Source organism: Carlito syrichta, unplaced genomic scaffold (assembly GCF_000164805.1).
Source record: "Carlito syrichta isolate Samal-C Ts95f unplaced genomic scaffold, Tarsius_syrichta-2.0.1 Scaffold304598, whole genome shotgun sequence".
NCBI classification, from domain to species: Eukaryota; Metazoa; Chordata; class Mammalia; order Primates; family Tarsiidae; genus Carlito; species Carlito syrichta.
This window is the reverse complement of record NW_007248694.1, coordinates 16,778-39,170: the sequence shown is the minus strand read 5'-3', so window position 1 is coordinate 39,170 and position 22,393 is coordinate 16,778. Positions and strand designations below refer to the sequence as shown.

The 22,393-nt window shown below is 36.9% G+C and overlaps 1 protein-coding gene across 1 annotated transcript in view; it reads left to right on the top strand.

Annotated features, from left to right (window-relative positions):
• The window catches only part of LOC103262717 (electrogenic sodium bicarbonate cotransporter 1), a 239,403-nt gene extending 218,652 nt beyond the window's left edge, over window positions 1–20,751 (top strand). Inside the window, exons 16-20 of the mRNA XM_008060360.2 lie at window positions 6,430–6,608; window positions 7,714–7,786; window positions 15,004–15,072; window positions 17,778–17,951; window positions 20,473–20,751. Of these exons, the coding sequence (XP_008058551.1) occupies window positions 6,430–6,608; window positions 7,714–7,786; window positions 15,004–15,072; window positions 17,778–17,951; window positions 20,473–20,751 (774 nt within the window). The remainder of the gene's footprint in view (window positions 1–6,429; window positions 6,609–7,713; window positions 7,787–15,003; window positions 15,073–17,777; window positions 17,952–20,472) is intronic.
• Window positions 20,752–22,393: the final 1,642 nt, after the last annotated feature.

Below are 22,393 nucleotides of genomic sequence, written 5' to 3'. Positions count from 1 at the left end.
GCAAATCCAAAGATATTTTTCACAGGAAAGTGATTTCAAGAGTGTCATAGATTGGCTGTAGGAAGGAGAAATAGTTTAGAATGGGTATCTAGAAATAGATAGTAGGTGGTTGCATTAGCCAGTTTGCTGTAATATTTTTTATGGTAAAACTCTTAAATTGAGAGTGCTTATTTTTGGATGACTTTCAAATCCATACCTTGCCATGTTTTTATTTTTTCTGTCTTTTCCTACTATGGTAACTATAAACTCTGTCCTTTTATTTCATGCCTAAACTCTTCTAGTGTGTTAGCCATGAGTTATTAACCAATTTTCCTTGCTTCACTCCAAAAGCATTCTATTTTTTAAAATGCTATTCTTGTATGTCAGTCTTGTATTTCTAAACCTTCACATATTGGCCCTCTAAACCTTTGCCCCTTGAAGAATGATCATTTGCCTTAGCCTGGGATTGAGCCAGATGACCTCAATCTAAATTTAAAATGGCTTTGTCCAATTGCTAGACAGTACTTTAGTCAAATGAACTGTTGGTTTCTCCTCAAATCTGACACTTTCTTCTGCTTGGTCCTCCTGCTAGAAAAGTATTCTCTCCATTTCTCAGTAATTGCTATTTTTCAAAATCCTCTCTATCCTTTAAAATCCTTCAAATATAAAATTCTCTCAGTGTAGCCTTCACCTCTAATGTAGTTTATAATGCCTTTGTTTTTGGTATACTTGTATTACTCTGTGGCACTGCTCACATGATGTCTTATACAGTATTTATTTTGTATAATTTCATTATCCCCTTTTCTGGGCCAAAATGTTTTCAAGATAAGGACTATGTAAATTCCTCTTTTTAGCTCTCATGTGACCAACCACAGTACCATATGGTAAATTCAATAAATACATATTGAAGAATTTTCTTATTTTTGGCTCACATGGTTCTCAGAGTTGTTACACTGTATGAAATTAGTGATAACTGAAAAGGATGCAAACCCATCTCCTGTTCTCAAAGTGAGTACTTATATTGTTCTAAGCCATGTTTAGATGTCACCACTGTAGGGAGTTTTTGTGGGCTCACTCCAGACATAGTTAAACTTTCATCTTCTGTACTTTATATCTTTTCCAAACTGCTTCAAATCTCTATTTCAAGTGCATTATGATTCGTGTGCAAGTCTCAGTCCTCTCCTCCAATTTGATTCCCTTGGTGGGAGGTATAGCTCTTGGTGTCCCTATAAACAAGCATGTTGTCCAGATAATGGTGGGCTCCTAGCATGAGTGTTTATTTTGTGTCTCTGCATGTACAAATGTGTACTGCTCCTGACCCCTCCTTTATTTCCATCTATGTGCCAGATGTAAACTTTAGACTGTTTAGCTAGCCTTTTTCTTTCTTAGATTTTGATTTCTGTGGATTTATTCCTAAATGACATTTCTCTGTCTTAGTAAAGCATATACAATTTCAAAAGGAAATAAAGTTTCACTCCCTGTCCTTGTACTTAAAATAATCTCTGGTTTCAGAAAATAGAACATCCTTTCGGTTTGTATTCATAAAGAAAAGGACTTTTTTAAACTTTAAAGGGCATACTTAACCTTTCTAGCGTGTATTGAGTAGAACACTTGTGCTAGATGTTAATGATAAAAATTGTTCTACATTATGGCCTCTGCCCTGAAAGGGTTTAGTGGGTTTCCTTATTTACCACTTATCTCCACCACTAAGATTGGAATTGATCATACCTTCCGTTGTGACTTGTACCTTGCATGTATATTAAATTATTTATTTTCATTTCTGCCTTTGACTAATAATCTGTAAACTCCTTTAAGGCATGTTTTCTGTCTTATTTTGTTGTTTTATCTAACAGAGCCTAGCACAGGATAAGTGTTCAATAAATGTTTATTAAATTATAGTTTTCAATGCAAAGCTATGGGCAAAGGCCCCAGGGTGGGAAGGTGCTTGGCGTATTGTAGAACAGAAAACAGGCCAGTGTGGCTGGAACATGGGGAATGAATGATTCAAGATGAGGTTGAAGGCAGTGGGGCCAGATCACATGGAACAGCTTCTTGCCCTGAGCTTTCTTGACCATTTTACTAACTGTTGGTGGTGGTGACTGCCCTGTGCATTGCAGGCTACTTGTCAGCATCGGGTGTCATTCACATCCTCTTCCCCAAATTGTGACAACCAAAAAAATCTCCAGACACTGCCAAATTACCCTTGGGGAGGATGGCGCAAAATAGTTCCCAGAAGAAGCACTGATGTAGAAACCTAAAGACTATTTTGCAGTGTTTAGTTTTTATTCTAAGTGAAACAGGAGTCACTGGAGGCTTTTAAGCAAGGAAGTAGCATATGATGATTTAGATTTTAAAAAGATGAGTTCGTGAGAAGTGTGGGTTGTCAGGGACAGAGGAAAGCAGGGACTTCTGTGGGGAGAGCAGCGCTGGGGGCCAAGGGTTCCTGGGTGGCGTGAAGGAAGAGGCAATTTGAGTTGGGCCTTGCGGGGAGAGAATGGGTTTGAACAAATGTCAAGAAGGAGAGGCAGAATGCCAGTTTGAAGAGTGGCACATTGGAAATCCTGGGGACACGGACTGGACAAGGCGTCGTTAGGGAATGGTACTGTTTCTGGAATCCTTGAGTGCCCAGTCACAGTGTTTGAGGCAGAGCCACAGACAGGAAAGGGCAGCTTCGTCCTGCATAGCCTTCGACTTAGCGACATCCCAGTTTGGGACTGATGGGATCAGAACTGCATTTTAAACACTCACTGTGGCAGTGGCAGGATGGATGGGAGAGGTGCAAGAGTGGAGGTGGGTGAGGGGAACTGAGAGGTGGAGGGAGGTGGGAGACGGCTACTGCATAATCCAGGAGAGAAATGATGAGGATCTGAAAAAGGTAGTGGCAATGGGGAGGAGGAATAAAGAACATATAAAAGTTTTACATGTTATTTTTGAAAAAATACTGTTTTCTATATTTTGTGCAGTATTCTTTATATAAATAGGGACAGTATTTGAATATTATTTTTATTTCATTCAAATCTAGTCATTCAGATACTTTTAGTTAAAAGGGACATCTTGGGGGTGTTGTTTTGCAGGAACAACTTCTCTAACATAGCCATATGGGTCTGGTGTCTCTATGGCAATAATTTGGGGCACCATGAATTTGGGGGGTCTCCAGAGTTTAGTGTATGTAAGACACTGTACTAGACATGGTAAATCTTGTGTGTTGAAATTGACAAAATAAATTCATTGCTTCTTCCTCTTTGGACTCGGTCTCCTTAAAATCCCCCCAGTGTTGTTATTTTAGTTTAAACTATATCAAACCTGGATTATGACAGTATGCTCATGTCTGTCCTCTGCCTCTAATCTTGACCACTTCCAGTATAGTGTCCCCTCTAAAGTCCAACAGAACCATCCTTCTAAAGAGAAGTCTGATCCTATCACTTGCCTGCCTAAAATTCTTCAGTGATGTCCCCATTGCTGTTATGATAAAAAGTTCCAAAGCCATTAGCAAGATGTGAAAATTCTTGACTTCACTAGCCTAATTTCTTACTTCCGCATCTCCTCTTGTGTACCAGGTCTATTTCATATTCTCAAAATGGCAGCTTGATTTGCCCAGTTTTTCCCCTGCATCTTTATGGCTTGTCTTCCTTTTTTCTAGTCTTCAGGATATCTAACTCAAACTTGTTTTAGTTGAAAATAAATCAAGAAAGCATCAAGATGGCTCACTGTAGCATGGGTGGCTTTTTCTGCATCAGCTCTTCTTTTGACCTATTGTGTCTTGGCCAGTGTGCACATTCTTAGTTTATGACACTTTTTTTGGTGACAAGATTTAGGGATTCTGCTCATTAATTATTCTGTTGTACTTCTACTACGGATTTGAAGGATTTAATTTAAACAAAGTCTGAAGCTGTGTGATATTTCCAGCTGTTGCCCTCCCTCTCCCTGCTCCCCAAAGTTTCACATTTCATCCAACTAACAAATAAAGTTTTACCTTTTTGTGCATAGCTAAATAAGAGTTTATAGTTGCCAGTAAGCAGGTTGTATACATGCTGTGTGTCTTTTTAAAAAATAAACATTTACTGAAAATCAACTGTGTGTCATGGGCTCTTCTGAGGTATTAGAATACAATTTAAAAAGTCACAGTTCAGATCCTCATATTACTTACAGTCTAATGTTGAAGACAGTAAATACTCATATAATTTCAAAAATAATGTGATGTGTGTCACGATAGAGGAAGGCATAAAATAAAAAAGGGAAAAATAAAGGAGGATATTTGACCTACTTGACTTACCTATCTCACCTAGGCAGAGATAGGAGAAACTGCCAGAAAAAGTGAAAGCAAATTTTTAAGGATAAACAGTACTGTGCCAAGGAAAGAAGAAAGAGTAGAGGTTATTGTAGGTAGATGAGACGTACGGGCAAAGACACAAAGACATTAGTCAAAGAAACACATTTGAGGAATTTCATGTGGTTGAAAGAGGTGGTGGCAGAGGACCCAAGCAGGGGAGAAGTGAAAGATGAAGCTGTGGATATGAACAGAGGCCAGATCGTGCATGACCTGCAACAGGTTCATAAGACATACACATGGGCAGGAGGGAGCAAATCCTGTAGGCTCCACATTAAGGTATAGCCAGATCTGACTGTTCCTTGCCACCTTCACTGCCACCACTATGGCTCTAACCATCACAAGTTCTTGCATGGATGTGGTGGTCTTACTGAATAGACCCTGTACTGTCTGTTCCTAATACAGCAGTCAGCATTTTAGAACATGAGCATGTCCTCCTCCATGTAAACCCTCCAGTGCTTTCTCATTTCACTTAGTCTACAAGTCCAAACTCGTATAGTTCTCTTTAGCACTTATTACTATTTAAGATACTGTACAGTTTATTATGTTGTTTGTTATTGTCTCCCTCAGTAGAATGGAAACTCCATGAGGGCTGGAATTTTTGTCTTTTGCTCACAGATGTGTCACTAGTTTGGTACTACATTGGCAGTCAATATCTATTGAAAGAATGAATGACTGAGATCCCAGATATATCATGATATTCACCTCATTAGCTATGATCAAACAAGTTTATTTCAGCTCATCCCACTTTTGCCCTCCTTTTCCTTACGTTATCCCACTCCCAATTCAAATTATTGTGCCTTCCTGAGATGAACTGGTTTTATGAATAAGCATTAACCTATTTGTCCCCCAAATAGATTTTTTTGTTCTCAGCCAAACCTGGACTGAGTGACTACATGCTTTTCTTTCTTGTGTCAGCTCCGCTTGCCCACAATGAGTTTTCTGGAAAATGATTAGACCCATGTGTGCGAGCCAGGGGTGAAATCTTGGCATTTCAGTGAGAGGAGAACAGTGTTGTGATGAACTGTAACAGGATCTGAATGATAACAGTCACCAGGTTCCTAGTGTAAATCACATCCTCATTTTTTAAAGCTAACCTCTCCATTCTCCTGGATTGGTCATACTCTGGCTCTTGGTACTGCTGCCTACATGCTGTGAAAAATGGACCGCTCTATTTTCTCAGGCTCCATAGGGGTATCAAGCATTTGATTTCTTCATAAATAGTGCAGAGAAATATAACCATAGAATAACATTGTAGACACATTGAGCAATATTTATTTAATGAGTAAAGGAGCTAGACCTTTTGTTACATTGTCTGCTCTTCCAGTCAGTAAATGTTATTGACCATTGGGCAGTGTTTGAAATCAGTGGTATCTAGATGATTTTTATTACTATCTAGGTAAATCACTGGTAACAGATTATTCTGTTAATTACCTTAATCATGATATGTAATAGATTGTTAAACAACTATTTCCATATACTATGAAAAGTGAGAAATGGCCTTCTACATACCTTCTCAGCGTTGCTTTCAGATCATTAGTCTAAATATACTGAATACCACCTAGATGAGCAGCTTTACTAATCACTGTGAATCAGAGAAGGCAGAGTACCTGCTTGAAAGGTGCTTATCATGCTTATGCTTATGTTAACAACAACCAATACCACTACTGCTACTATTGCAGTTTATTGAGGTCCTACTACATAACAAAACTCCTACCATTTAAGTTGCTACCTGATGCTTTGTCTCTGATATTTCATTGGATGTCCAGCCTACTCATCAAAGTACTTTCTTTGAAGAGCAACCACTGTTCTGGTTAGAAAATTGGCTACAGAAAGGTTAATTAACGATAAACAAATAATAAGTGAATCTGTGACTGAAATCTAATTTTAACAATTATTCAAGGCTGTAGTAGAGGAGGTGTCTGGCATAGCAGTTATGGGAGGCAGCTGTATATTTAATTGCTATAACGAATAATATAAGGAAGGTAAGTTCTTTTCCTCAAGGTGTTTGCCTCATCAAGCAAAGTGAGTTGGTTTCATGTGGTGATATTACTCTTATATGGAAACATGACTGGATACACAATATGGGTATTTTCTCCATGTTTCCTTGTCTCTTTCCACAGAAAGGAGCTGGGTATCACCTGGATCTCTTTTGGGTGGCCATCCTCATGGTAGTATGCTCTTTCATGGCACTTCCGTGGTATGTAGCTGCTACTGTCATCTCCATTGCTCACATTGACAGTTTGAAGATGGAAACAGAGACTTCTGCACCTGGAGAGCAACCAAAGTTTCTGGGAGTGAGGTGTGTTAAGTCAGGAAAATGGCTCTACAAAACATATTGTCCACACATCTGTGTCAATCATAAGGAAATGAACAGATTTGGAAGAGATAGAGCTGGCGGTGATTAATTGCTTCCCATATTTTCTGATTCAGAGAGGACTAAATTTTCAACAGAAACAGAGTTTTCAATAACTTTTTAGTTCACTTCTTATGATATATAAATGTTTATTGATTGTTGAATAGCTAAATGTCGCAATATAAAAACACAAGCTGATCACTCATTTCCTTCAAGGTGCAGGTGGTTTGGGCACTGTGGTACTTATTCTATCACAGTCATATAAAGGCCCTGAAGGTCTTGAGTCTGCTTACGATTTCTAATATTCTATAAGGGAAAGAAATTATTATTTTTCAATCCGTTGTCTGTCCCTATAAGCACTGAGATACTTTGACCTCCAACTTTTCAATCTGAGTAGCCATGAGGGGGACTGGTAGAAGATTTGTACACTGTATTGAATAATTTTCGCAGCAAACCTTGCTACTAAGTGCTTGGGCGGAGAACTCACACGACGGAGTCATCATTTCCCACGCTTTCAAAACACTGGGCGATTCTTTGTTGGGGGTTGGGGGGAATCATATTTGTTAAAAAGTACTTTCGTTGTCGTAGATTTGGAAATTAGACTGAGAAGATTTATTGTACTCATGAAATTTCCCTGAGCTGTTTGTTAATTAGAATGTGGGACAATATAATATCTGTCTCCTATAAAGAAGGTGTAATTATACAACAGGACAAGTTATTTAAAAAATAAGGGCTTCAAAGAGGCCAGTAATTGACGGACCAAGAGTGAGTGATTTTTCATTCTTGATTCTAAAAGGAACAAAAGATTTAGCAGCATCACTTTTTTCTCCATGAACTCAAATCACATGTTGCAATAGCTTTAAGAGTGTTTTTCATAGTTATGTTGAGTTTATATACTGTCTTTGAGGGTTAATTACATGATATCAATACCTTTGCTGTTTAAGCCAAACATTGGTTTGGTCAATGTATAGTCTTTTTTTGAAGGTGAAAAAGACAAGAGCATGTTTATGAAAACAAGAGGTAGATTGGTAATCTTTTGATTTGGTTTCAGGGAACAAAGAGTCACTGGAACCCTTGTGTTTATTCTGACTGGTCTGTCAGTCTTTATGGCTCCCATCTTAAAGGTAAATATGTGAAACTCTCACCTCTTCCTCCTTCTCAAAACACTGACATATAATTGGACATGTGAAGAGTGGAACTTCTTATGAAATATTTGCCAGACTCTCATTAGTTCTGTAACACACTGAAGCAGGGGTCAAGCAGAAAGAGGACTTTAAAACACTTTTTTAAATCTTGAATTTCTTCTCACTCTTTCACTCCTTTCCTTATTATTATTTTTGCAGTTATTTGATTGAACTATATGAAATTACCAATATTCAAACTTTCTAGCATATGAAAATAGCTGTTTCATGCAGTTCAGACTGATCTTTCCCCAGATACATACACTGTTTACTCTCCTTGTCTCCTATGCTTCTTTTTCTCCATCATCCTTAATTTACTTGTACCCAAATCCTGCTTCCCTTCCCCCATTAGACTCCTGGATAACACAAATGATTCAGGATGACCATTTCGAATATTTTCTCCTATTTTTAATTATACTGTGTTTCTGTTTTCTTTGAACTAGAGGACTTCATAGTCCAAAAGGAGATTAGCATAAAATTACTGATCTATAATTAGAAAACTTTAGAAGAAGAAAAATTATATGGTAGATTATTTAGGAAGTTGGGAGTCAATATATAGATATGACTGATGGGATGGATATCTGCCTAGATAAATAAATATAAACTATATATGAAAGTCTATTGAGAAGCAGAAAAAAAAAAAACTAAAGAAGGTTAGTATATATCTGTTCAGGAAGCTTCCAATTTTCTTTTGTAATACAAATATTTTATTCTTTATTCTTTTCTTTTTTTTTTTAAGTGGGAGTCTCACTCTTGTTGCCCAGGCTGGAGTGCAGTGGCACGCTCATGGCCACTGCAGCCTCGACCTGCTGGGCTTAGGTGATCCTTCTACCTCAGCCTTCCAAGTAGCTGGAACTACAGATGCACGCCACCTCATCCAGCTAGTTTTTGTGATTTGTTGTAGAGATGAGGTCTCACCAAGTTGTCCAGGTTGGTCTCAAACCTCTGGACTCAGGTAATCCTCTCGCCTCGGTCTCCCAAAGTGCTGGGATTACAGGCTGAGCCAATGTGCCCTGCCACTTTTATTCTATTATATAAACAGTGCTTGCCAATTATTGATAATTTGTATCTTATGCTTTGCATATGCTTTTGTGACAGAACACAAAAGTCACTCTAGACCTCACAGCTATAAACAATCACTGTTAACAATATCCTTCCAAATTTTTCTCTGAAAATTTTTATTTTTAAGTAATTCTAATTTTTATGGTTTTTAAAATTCTCATTTAATTATGTAAGTAATAGGGCAGCACATTCTTCTGAAGTATTCAAGCAATATGGAAATACAGATAGTGAAAAGCAAAAGCTGTCCATTTCTCTCAAATTAGCAAATTTTATGTCAATTGCCAATCAGATGAATTTGAAAAAAGTGGAGCTATAATGTCTCAACCTATGAATAAGACTGACATTGCCTTCAGGGTATTGAGACTAATGTAAAAAAATTACTTGTTTAAATTTTTATTTAAATATTTAATTATTCACTTTTTTTACTTTTCACAATGTCAGTTAACTGATTTAATTAATTTCTGACTGAATTCATGAAGAAATATGTATGTATCTCATTGAACACATGTGGAATTAAGATTAAAATTAGCCTCAGAGAAACTATTTCTTGTTATGTACAGAGAGCCTTAAAAGAGCACAGCACAGGCAACCCCTTCGGGTTCCCTCCCACTGTGGGAGCTTTTCTGTCCTGTCCTGCTTTCTCACTAAAAAAAAAAAAAAAAGAAAGAAAGAAAGAAAAAGAGCACAGCACTTACATTCTGCAGGGACAGAGGGAAGTGAATTATCACCTTTGCCATGCAAAGCAAGGTGTGGGGTAGGTGTGATGGTGTAGTAAGTTTGACAGCATCAAGTGCACTGCCAAAACCCTTCATGTTCTGCTGTTGTCATATAGGCACCAGCACATCCACTGGTGGAAAAATCTGATGACAGCTTTAGCTCATGGGCAATGGAACCCCATCTGGAGAGATCATTTTTAGAAAGGCCATTGCAGGCAATTATGACCCCATGTTGTGGAGGCTCTTCTAGAAATGAATCTTCCTTCTGGACTTCCCAAGGGCGGCTGGTGTGGCACAGCTGCACAGTTTCTTTCATGGGGTATCTGAGTGCTTAGTCACTCATGAGGGATACATGTATAGAAATCTTTTCATCAGTTCAAATTTGCTCATGGCCTTCCCCATGGCTCTTTTAAAAATATTATTTGTTTTCATTAATATGGTATAAAATCCTAATTCAAAAGAGTCAGATGTGTTTAAAAGTTCTTCCTGCGTATGTGTGTGTTACAGCAAATTGGCTTTAATCCTGGAGAATCTGTCAGTTGAGTAATCACGTATAATTCCAAAGGGACACAGAGAACAGATACTGTATAAATTGCTATTTTTAGGAAGAGATGCAGGACTCACATTTTCAGCAACGCCTCTTCCTAACTATTTTCTCACCCTGCACCCAAATGTGGCTACAGAGGAGTTAAAGCTGAAAGCTGTTTTGTTCTTCACAATGATTCTTTTCGCTCCTAATATGCAAATACCTTAGTATTTACAGAAACAGAGTCATTGTAAGAAACAGTGGAAAGGGTAGTCCAGCAAACATTTTTGTTAATCAAGATTTGGCCCAAAATGTGGGAAATGAAATATTATGTCAATATAGTTTGCAACATATTGTGGAACACCTATATTTAAAACAAGAAGAAAATAGTCAAGCATGACAACTGTGATTACTTCAATAAGTTAAGCTATTCCTTACTTCATAAATCACATCTGATAAGTCAGTCTATTTCTGATCATGTGCCCTTTTTACCACTGGAGTTTGGTAAGTTTTGTGCATTTATAACAGATCACTTGTCAGCTCATTTGAAAAGTCAATACAAGAAGAAGCAGACGTTAAGGGTACAGTTTAACTGAAACCCAAGTTATGACTAAGTAAGAGTCAAGATTAATAATTCACCTTAGAATTCACACAGAAAGTAGTACAGGGGTTATGCTGAAGGAGGTAACCATTCTTCCTCCCCCGTGTGACAGAGAGAGAGAGAGAGAGAAAGAATCTGGATAACTTCAGAGAATGCGGGATAGGTGAAAGGCAGATCAAATAAATGGGATCAAGAGAAAGGTATGACTTTTAGTCTTTAAAACAAAATGGCTCAACACTATTTCTGCCCAACACTTTACATCCCTTACAAGTTTAATGGTTTCAGATGGTCCTAGTAATTTGCTCTCATGCATTAATTTGCCCTCATGCATGTAGGTAGCTGTCCCCCATCCGCCTACTTATGCAAGCTTACTTTGAACTGTGGAAATCTGTCTTTTATGTGGAAGAATGTAAGGAATTGCAGTGCACCAGCTTTAAGTTCACAAGGATACCCCTTGACCCCAGCCAACTACAGTCGTGCATGGCTCAAAGCACTGAATCTCATGGCTGATTCCATACAGAGCTGTTGGGAAGCAAGAATAACTGGCTTCCCAGGCTGGTTCAAGAGTTAGATCCATGTTTCTGCAACAGAAATATTGCCTGGTAAGCTAGTGTCTTATATGGGAAAACTAGAGGAAACTAAAGAGTGACAAAAAGATGAAAGGCAGTTTCTTGAGCTTACTTTTCCCATTTTTCTGGCAAGTCTAAAGAAATAAAGATCAAGAAACGTTCACGGATACTTCTGTTGCCTTTGCTTGAATTAGTTTACCTTTAACATGAGATGTGGCTGAATTTGTCTTTAAGATTTGTTTAGTATACTAAACTGTGGGGATAGTATTTAATTTGTATTTGGCAAATATTTGTTGAGCTCCTGCAATATACCACACACTCTGCTCAGTACCAGGGAAACAAAGAAAAATGATACCTTGATGATGATTGTAATAGTAGCTACTATTTATCAAGCTACTATTTACCAGCATTGGATTATGGGATCAGCACAGATTTTTAAAATTTAGTCCTCCATTAAAGGATGCCTATAAAAAAATGAATAATTGTCTCCATTTTCCAGATAATAAAAATTATGAATAACTTGACAGACCACAAAGAGCCAGATTTGATGTCCTTGCACCAAAGCCAATCTCATGACTCTCATGGTTTACCAGCTTTTAAAGCAAAATGTAATACTTGCCCTCAAATAACTCATTCACATTTATTTCCCATGAGATAATCTTCCCCAGATTCTTTGACTCAATTTCTAACCCTCTCACATGCAGAGAAATTGGTATTTTCACAGACTCCTCTTCATACCTCATTCCAGTTTCTTCAATGACTAGGGACAAGATTGTAGGTCAGCAGCTTCCTTTTCAGCTTAGATTTCCAAGGATTAAGCAAATTAGGATATTATCTAATAACATGTTTCCAAAGAAAGTTGTGACAGCTGAAAGGCAATATAGTAGAATTTAGATAAAACTAAGGCTTTGAGTCTGACCTTTCAGCCATCCCTTTGGCTTATTCTACCACCACTCCCACCTCCATCCCACCCCACCCCTACCACTGAGAGAGTCGTGCTGGGCATTAAAGGAGGTATAAGTGAAAGAGTAAAACTGCATTCACCAGAATTTGAAAAATTTGGTGACATTGCCTGAATATGTTAAATATTACTTTGATTTTATGTCATTTGTCTGGTTGTAAAATCATTTATACTTTTTCTATTTTAATATTTATTTGGTCTATTGTAATAGTGATTTATAATTATGCTTTGTTTGACTTTCTGGGTATGACTGATTATAAAATTTTCTTTGCATAATTTTATCATTTGGCAATTCTTGAAATGCCTGTAAAGCTGGTATGCCTTGTGTTTTTTTATGTTTTAATTTCTCCTGTCTTACTTTGTAAAAATACCTACCTACTATTATGATGTATGTTATACTGGTTTAACTTAAGATGGGATCCCATCATCTTAAAACGTTTTTTTTTTCCTTTGAGAATTTTTTGTTGTAACAAATGATTCTATTGTGATTAATTTTTAAGGATTGACCTTATATGACTGGTGAACAAAAATCCTCTAACGTGATTCTGTCACGTTTCACAAGATTTCTGTATTGGAAGATTTTTATTGATCTCTTGCATGATAGTAAAGAAGACGGCAAATTTTATAAGGCATTTGTATCACATTGAAGTTGGCCACAAATCGCCTTAATAGCTGTCCTTACATGCACTATTTCCTTTTCAACAAGGAATAATTTTTTTTAAAACATCTTCATATCTAAAGGCGTTTTCCTGCCCATACCCCATGCCGTTCTGTGTTAATGATAACTTCTGCTCTTATTTTGTGGTTGATTCGGTGATATCTGTAATCATAAATTCAGAGAGACTGAGCCTAAACACCAAGGCACAATTTTTCTTCGCTTTGACTTTAGAACCACATTATAGAAAATATTTAGCTAAGTTTAGGTGAGGGGTGAGGATAGGGCCTGGGATGGACCCTTTGTGATTACTTTCAAGTTGGAAAAATGCTTTACTCAGATTAAAAAGTAACTACTGCAGGAATTCATACTAGTTTTCCATGATTGAATTATACTTTTTTTCTTCCTCCCTTTCTTTCCTTCCCCCCCAAATAAAACTGAAATGATGAGAAAAATGGAAGATGTTTAATAAATAAGTCAAAGCTTGTGGTCCCTTTCTTAGATTTTTTTTTTCCTTTTGGTAAATTTATGCAGAGGAATCATAAAGAATAGAAACATGCACATTCTGAAAGAAATAAAGGCACGTGTCAGAAGTGAAGAGGCTTAAACGTGATGTGTCCACCTCTTTGTGGTGACTTTGGGGTATTACAGCATACCGGCTTCCCCACCACAAACACTGGCCCTCCTATCCCCTACAACGGTCTTAAGTCATTTATTTTTCTCTGAGCTCAAGATCAAAATTAGCTACATTAAATTTGTTAGCCTTTTTTGAGTAGGCATTTGATGTTTAAATAAATAATTATATTTATTTTACATAAATGTACATATTCTTATGGCTAACCACTAACAATTGGAAATAGTCGTGACACATTTTATAATTTATTAGTTCTCTAATAGTGGATAAAGGATCTCAGATACAGAACTGTTTTAGACAATCACAACAAGAGGCTGACAGAAATTGTGCTTCACTTAATACATGCAGTATTTCTTTAAAAATTACTCTAAAGCCCTACTATGTGTTCTGGTTACAATAGCCTCCTTTATGTGGATTTGATAAGATCGACCTTAATTGACTTGCGGTTTTAGTATTTTAGCTTTGAAAAATCCTGAAATTACTTGAACTTCTTTTCAAAATCTAAGGTTGAGACTCTTTTGTTGTTCAAACAGAAGACTTTCCAGAAACAGAATCATTCTTGACTTGCTTTGCTTCCTCAGTATTAGGGATGTTTCAAAGGTCTAGGAATAAATAACATTTACAAACATCACACTGGAACTTCTCATTGTTAAAACACTCTGTATTAGTGTAAAAGTTTGTTGTTAATTAACGCATGAAAAGATATTAATTCAGTCTTATAAGACATGTATTAATTCATGTGTGTAATTAACTACTTCCAGATGTTTCATGCCCCTTTCAAGCAGTATTCTCATTAGTCAGTTCTCTTAATATTCCTGAGAAGAAATGGGACAGGCTTTTGATGAAAGAGGCAATAAACAGTGGTCTAAAATAGTTCTGTATCTGAGATCCTTAATCCACTATTAGAGAACTAATAAATTCTAAAACGTGTCACAACTATTTCCAATTGTTAGTGCTTAGCCATAAGAATATTTACATTTATATAAAATAAATATAATTATTTATTTAAACACCAACCTGATAGATCATTTGACAAAAATTATGAAGGAAAAAGTCTGTTGTGAAAGGAACTTGATCTCAAGAGAAAGGCAATCCTTTACCTCTGTTTCTAACCTCACAGCCCATACAAGTGCCCAGTTTATACCGTTATCCCTTTTAAGAGGAAGGTGAAACAAAACTTTGTGTCCCGTTCATCTTTTTTAAAAAAACTATTAGGGTCACCAAAAAAAACAGGCATCAAATAAATATTAAAATTTCCCTTTACACTCCATTTATTTATAGTACAAAGAGGTTAGAAGTTTATCAACTGATGAGTAAGGCACTATATTATATCATATCTTTTAATTTCATATTTAACTTGTATTTAAATGATTCTTCTCCTTTACTGTTTTCTTCATTGTTGTTTTTAACTTTTATTCAATTTTCTTCCTTTCTAGTTTATTCCCATGCCTGTACTGTACGGTGTGTTCCTCTATATGGGAGTAGCTTCCCTTAACGGTGTGCAGGTAAGTTTTTCCATAGCAGCGTTAAGTATAGTAATGCTTTTCTAGTAGTAAGCATCGTCTAGTAATAGTTCTTTAAGGAAAAAATACTAATCATTAACTGCTGAGTTTTTTGTTTTTGTTTTTTTTGAGTTGGAGTCTCACTCTGTCACCCAGACTGGAGTACAGTGGCTGCTCCCGGCCACCGCAGCCTCCACCTGCTGGGCTCCGGCGATCCTTCCACCTCAGCCTTCCAAGTAGCTGGAACTACAGGCACATGCTACCACGCCCTGCTCATTTTGATTTGTTGTAGAGATGAGGTCTCGCCAAGTTGCCCAGGCGGGTCTTGAACCCGTGGGCTCAGGCAATTCACTCACCTCAGCCTCCCAAAGGCGCGGGATTACAGGCTGAGTGACTGCTGATTTTTTTAAACACGCTTATTTTTTACTTTCTCTACCATTCCTCTGCTTTTCATTTCTGATTTAATCAACATGTTAACAGTTGATATCATGCATACCCATTCTTGACTGAATGTGAGAGAACTATAATCTCTCTTTTCCTTTATTCTCTCTCTCTCTCTCATCTCCATGTATTTTCTGTGTCAAGCAGGCCATCTAACTTTCATTGTGCTATTCAAGATGGTATTTATCCATTTTCCTTAATCCATGTTAATAACAGGGTATTCATACTTGATTTGCTTTTTACATGACTGAGATAATAAAAAGTTTTGTACCAAAAAAAGAATAAAGTCAAGGTAGTTTATGTGCTGCTTTTTAAAAAAACTTCAGCTATTTACTACTTTGATAAAAGTGACTCCCTTTAAAAAATATACACATTAGAAACTGGACATAGTGGTGCATGCCTATAATCCAGCTGCTCAGGAGGCTGGAGCAGGAGGATCGCTTGAACCCAGCAGTTCAAGTACATCCTAGACAATATAGTGAGACTCTGTCTCTTTAAAAAAAATTACAGGGAAAAACTTTGTAAGGGACTTTGTCTTTCAATTAAGGTTCAATTTAATTGGTACCAGGAAACTGGAAGTACTTATGCTGTCTTCTGGCACCTTGTTAATTGTAGCCTTATTTAGTACTTACTGATATTTTAATGAGAAAAGACTGCATGTTCTGTGTCCATGGTAAGAATTTATTTGAACCCCTTCAAAATAGTCCTTGCTTTCACTTATTGAATTTAGATTAATTTGGTTTTAGAGTCAAATAGAACTGGGCAAGTGGCCAGGCCCCACCCCCCCCAAGAAAAAGAAAAGGCTACTTTACTTTTCTGTTTAGGTCCACTGAGTAGCATTCTTTGTCATTTGGATATTTGTTACAAAATACAAATTACTTCTTCACAGACTGGACTAGATGAATGTGAATGTTGGTTTATTTGTGTCCATGAAATTTTGAGGAAGTATACATTTTTAAAAACATTTTATTTTTACCTGCCTTTGTAAATACTCTTTATTCCCCTAAATTAAAAAATATGAAACTAATATGGCCTCCAAACTACTAATTCTTATTTTTGTTTGCCCTTAATGACCTCGTCTAGATCAAAAGTTTAATTTTATGTATTCTAGGAGCTTTATTGATTACAACTCAGTATATGTTTGTTAAATTAAAAAGAAGAAAATCAAACTAATCATAACAGTGGTGAAAAAACAACTGTGCTGAAGGGCTAGCTAGTGGATTTTTTAAATTCTGCAGTGCTGTTGCCCCAAATGACTTTTCTCTTTTACTTACTTTTCTGTTTTAGACTTTTTTTGTGCAAGGTTTGATGTAGCAAGAAATTTTGTAATTTGGTCTTTATTATAAATGAGAAGGTCCCCACCAGTCAAAAATAGCTATAGAGGGAGAAAGAAAACCCTTTACATAGGACATCATTCCAGAGAACATTGTGATGGCTTGGTTTACTTTTATACTCCTTCTTTCCCTCCAGAAAGAAAATAGAGATGTTATTTCTAAGTTCTTATCACATAATTATTCAATTCAACAGCTATTTACTGGACATCTTTCATTGTAAGATCCTGTGAGAGGTTCTTAAATATCATCCTATTCATCATTATCAGTGTCAACTCAGCAGTTCTTCTTTGAAGCACAACACCGCACCTGGCACATGGATGCTTAGTGGTCATTTTAGTACCTGTTTATACAGGACCATGATGGTCTCTCTTAGATTCAAATAGCTACCCTGAAACTCACTGTAATATACATGTGGCTCTTCTCTGCAAAGCCACGGTAACACATTGTTGAATGTATTAGGCAAGTTATGACACAGATAAATGATGTGGAATTTATGAAAAATATGAGTGCATTCCCATTTTCAAGTTGGATCCTTCATTTATATACTTAAAACATCCCAGAAATGTATATGATGTATAGTATCATCTCCTTTCAGATAAGATAGTTGAGGCAGAATAAAATACATAAGTTAAGGTTTTTCTTCAGTGTGTTATTATTAAAATAGTCTCAAGATCTTCCTCCTAAGACAATAAAAATAAAAACTGGGAGATGAACATCTAGAATTTAGGTTTGGTTTACGCTGTAGTGGCCACACTGTCTTAAATATCTGTGTGTTATTCCTGCTGCACTCCCTGACCAGTACTGTCCTCTGAAAAGGACACTGCTTGCCTAAATTATAGAACATAAGTCACTAGTGGTTAGGCAGGCATAGAGAAATGACTTTGTGCATTAGCTCTTGAAGTAATGCAGTTGGACTCTGTCTTTCCTCCTCAGTTCATGGACCGTTTGAAGCTGCTTCTGATGCCCCTGAAGCATCAGCCTGACTTCATCTACCTGCGTCATGTTCCCCTGCGCAGAGTCCACCTATTCACGTTCCTGCAGGTGTTGTGCCTGGCCCTACTTTGGATCCTCAAGTCAACTGTGGCTGCTATCATTTTTCCAGTCATGGTAGGGATTCCTTTTATTGATCCTCCCGTGAGGTCATACGGATATCATGTGGTTACTATTATATGGAAGACACATTTGTTTTTTATTTGTGGTCCCAAACTTTTCCAGCTTTCGACCTCCTCAGTTTGACCTGTTGTAATTTAAGTTGCTGGTGTCTGTGGTTGCCCAGGAAGGATCTTAGAATCAGGCTCACCTGAGTTCAGAGGCTCTGGTTTATGCTGGCCAGTGAACCTCTTTCAGCTGCGGTTAACTCATCAGTAAAATGTTGGTGGCATTGTTATTGTTGTCCTGAATATCAATTGTGAATATCAAGTGCGTAGCACAATGCCTGACACATTGTAGACTCAGTGCATGTGGTTATTTTTTTTTAATGTTACTGTACAATAGAATCAATCTAAGTAAGAATATGGGACATTTTAGTTCAAATAGAGGTGTTTGGCAACTGTGAGAGATCATCCAGTATATTACAATAAATAGAGTGAGAAGCTCACTTTTTAAATTTCTTGTGTTTTGCATCATGCTAAGTTTAAGATAAGGCTGAACTCTCTGTCCTCACCCTAATATGATGAGAAGCAAGGTAAAACAACTAAAATTTTGCCCGGAGTCACAAGAGAAGAAGGGAAAGCCCAGCTCTGTATTTGACTTCATTACTAAATTTTATACTTTACTGTAACACTTCACTTCTTTCAAGAAAATGCACACAAATACACTTAAAACAAGTCCCAAAGGTGACTTTATGTCTGTTCTGTCTCTTTCATGACTTTGGAAACAGTTTCTATCCATTCACCATATTTTATTTTTTATAAAAATCTTCTTACTCTTAGCCAGGAGTATTATTTTAGTTTATATATATTTGTGGTCCATATTTTTTTTCTCCCAAAGGTCGAGGAAAAAGAATGGTATCAAATACTAGTGACATTTGTTAAGTTATATATTTTTCTTAATAGTCTCATGTGTATATATTTTTTCTTAAACTATATTAACTTACTGGAAAACACATTGAGTGTGGAAAATGACTTCCATGAACCCATTATTATTATCTCTACGTACAAGTTTTTCTAAAACCAGGAAAAATGAAGCTAGACCAGGATAAATTTGAAATATATGCAGTAAGTCACTTACTGCTTGTGTTTAATAATACAATTGCTTTGCTTTTATTGTTTTTTTTTTTTTAAAAAAACAACTCTTTTTAGAGCTTGTATTTGGTCACAGAATAGTCCTGTAATAGCAGTAGGACAGATGTTATGAATTTCTCTAGCAGATGAAGAAACTGACCTACAGAGAACATGATGTGGATAAAGACAATTATTAAATTTGAGGCAAGCCAGGACTCCTGTAAATTGCTACCTATTAATTTTACTGTTCATCAAAGATATCTTTAATGTACCTTCAGAAGTTACTCTTTGAAAGAAATTCATGTAACCAAAAACGCCTAAGTTAAGAATACTGGTTTTGGAAGCAGACAACGGAGACCCTTTGTACTCTTCCTTTATCTGGTATCATGATCTTGGACAGCATCCTTAAGTTTCTAATTCTTCAGCTGTAAAATGGAAATGGTAGTAATTTCCATCCACTTTTTGGTTCTGTTATGAGGAATAAATGGGATAGTACTGCCTAAGAGTTTATCACAGTGCTTAGCACTTGGTAAAGTATTCAGTTAATGGTAGTAACTAAAGTGGCCCAGTAAATGAAATAATCTACGCATACTCAAATACTACTTCCTTGAAGATGTCTACTTTGTCTGCTGCTTTCAAGATGTCTTAGTATGCTGTGTTTTGTAAAGACTTCCTTAATTGTCAAAAAACTGCATAGTGTTTTAATTTTGAATACTTAGAAGTCATATGCTGGCCTTTTTTGCCTATAAACTTCTAGTTATTTTTATTTAAAATCTGACATGAGCCGGGCTCGGTGGCTCAGCCTGTAATCCCGCGCCTTGGGAGGCTGAGGTGAGTGGATTGCCTGAGTCCGTGGGTTCGAGACCCGCCTGGGCAGCAAGACCTCATCTCTACAATAAACCAAAAAATCAGCCGGGCATGGTAGCGCGCGCTTGTAGTTCCAGCTACTTGGAAGGCTGAGGCGGGAGAATCGCCTGAGCCCAGCAGGTCGAGGCTGCGGTGACCGGGAGCGGCCACTGCACTCCAGTCTGGGCGACAGAGTGAGACTCCAACTCAATAAATAAATAAATAAATAAATACGACAGAGTGAGACTCCAACTAAATAAATAAATAAATAAAATAAAATCTGACATGGAAGGAAATGGTTTCAAGAAAGAATCCTTTCACATTAAAATTCTAATTGGATGTGATTTACATTTCAGTGAATGAAACAAAGTGAGCTTCAACTGAGACTTTTTATGAAACAACTTTCTCCATGAAGTATAAGCCCATATAGTCAAGATGAGTTCTGTCATACTCCACATTATAGAAAATAGGTTTCACTGACTTTGATGGGACAGTGTCAATACTCAACTATGACTTCATCTGACATGGTTTCTTTTACAATTTTTTATTTGTTCTTTCAGATCTTGGCACTTGTAGCTGTCAGAAAAGGCATGGACTACCTCTTCTCCCAGCATGACCTCAGCTTTCTTGATGATGTCATTCCAGAAAAGGACAAGAAAAAGAAAGAGGATGAGAAGAAAAAGAAAAAGAAGAAGGGAAGTCTGGACAGTGACAATGATGATGTAAGGAACATTCCAAATTCCAAAGCAAAACTAGTTAACAAATATGAAAAATGCCCTTTTTTATACTTGATGTGGGATGGAGGGCTGAGTTCTAGGAATGTTTATTTGGCTGTATGACATATTACTCATTTCACCTTTCTTTGCCCTTTATTTTCTCTTTGGTTTTTTAATATTTTCTGAAGTCTTTCTGTAACCATTAATACATGAATCATGACATAATGACAAATAATGATTTCTAAAAATACTTAACACCCACTACATTTAAAAAACTCCGATCTCATGACTATAAAGGAAGTTTGCTTAGTAATGCAAATGTAAATAATGTTCTTGGCTTATTATTGATAATCCAGGATTTATATTTGAGATAATTCAATTTTATGTAATCCTAGCCCTAGTAGTCAGGTGTCAGTGATCTCACCTCCTATGATCTATGTAACTATTTGAGTAAGCTTTCAACCAAAGTCCTATGCTGTTGTAGCACACTAGCATTGTATTTATAATAATATGGTTTGGCCAGGCTCAGTGGCTCAGCCTGTAATCCTGTGCCTTGGGAGGCTGAGGTGAGTGGATTGCCTGAGACCCACCCAGGCATCTTGGCGAGACCTCATCTCTACAATAAATCAAAAATCAGTCAGGCATGGTAGTTGAGACTCCAACTCAAAAAAAAAGAAAAACTTTGAGGTTACACATGATAAAAGAAGTCTATAAACATACATAATGATGTTTTAGAAAGATTAATAAAATAACTGTAGGTATCTAGCTTTTACCATAGACACCTGCTTTATTCAAGCTATTTGCCCATTTCACTGAAAGCATCCTCCAATATTGATAGCGAGTGATTTCTGTGGATCATTTGTGTCAACTTGACTCTAAATTCAGTTGTTGATCCAACATTAATTTGTCTGAATATCTGAAGTTGGAGGCACCAACTCATGAAAGAGTGATGGTTAGCATAGCAGAACATCTTCCATTGCAAAAACGTTTTTGCCTTCACTACTCCATCTCAGTCTCACAGCGTTCCTTTGAGCTATGTCAAATCTGTCTTTTTCCCCATTTTATGATAAATATATTCAAATAGGTGATCCGCCAATTAGTAGTGTGGCCTGACAACTTGCAGACAGACCCTGTGTTTTTCTCACGGCCTGTTTCATAGTGTCTTCTCTGGGGTAAATTTGAGGAGTGACATGGCTTTTAAGTTGGACTCTGCCCACTCATTTATTCATTAATTCACCTAGCAGTGACCTCCCAGTCTGAGTGAGGCAGCTGCTAGAGATTGAGTGCATCAAAGTGGACTTGATCCATGCTGTTGAAATTTATAGTCTTATAGGCAGACATGCCTTCAAAAACAAATACATGTATTAATAGTTGCAAATTTTATGAAGGAAAAAGAAGGATGCAATGAAAAAGAAGAAAAAGGGACATGTGAAATTAATTTGGAGAGAGATTAGAAAAAGCCTCTTTGAGAAGGTACATATTGAGATAAGAAGTTGCATGTGTCAAAATTAGGACGAGATGAACATTGCTCAAGATCCTTTTAAAACTTGAATAAAAGGGACAGGGAGAATGTCTTTTTCTGAATCCACATTATTTAAAATAGCTGAGGGCACTATCCATTACGGAGGTGAAGCCATTTTGCAACATTTACTTGCTTAAGAAGCATTTTCTGTGCAGCTCCCACATAATGCATAGCAATGAGTAATCTTAGGTGTAACAGACACCACTGGCCTGTGCTGTGTGACATACTCAGTGCACTAGATGT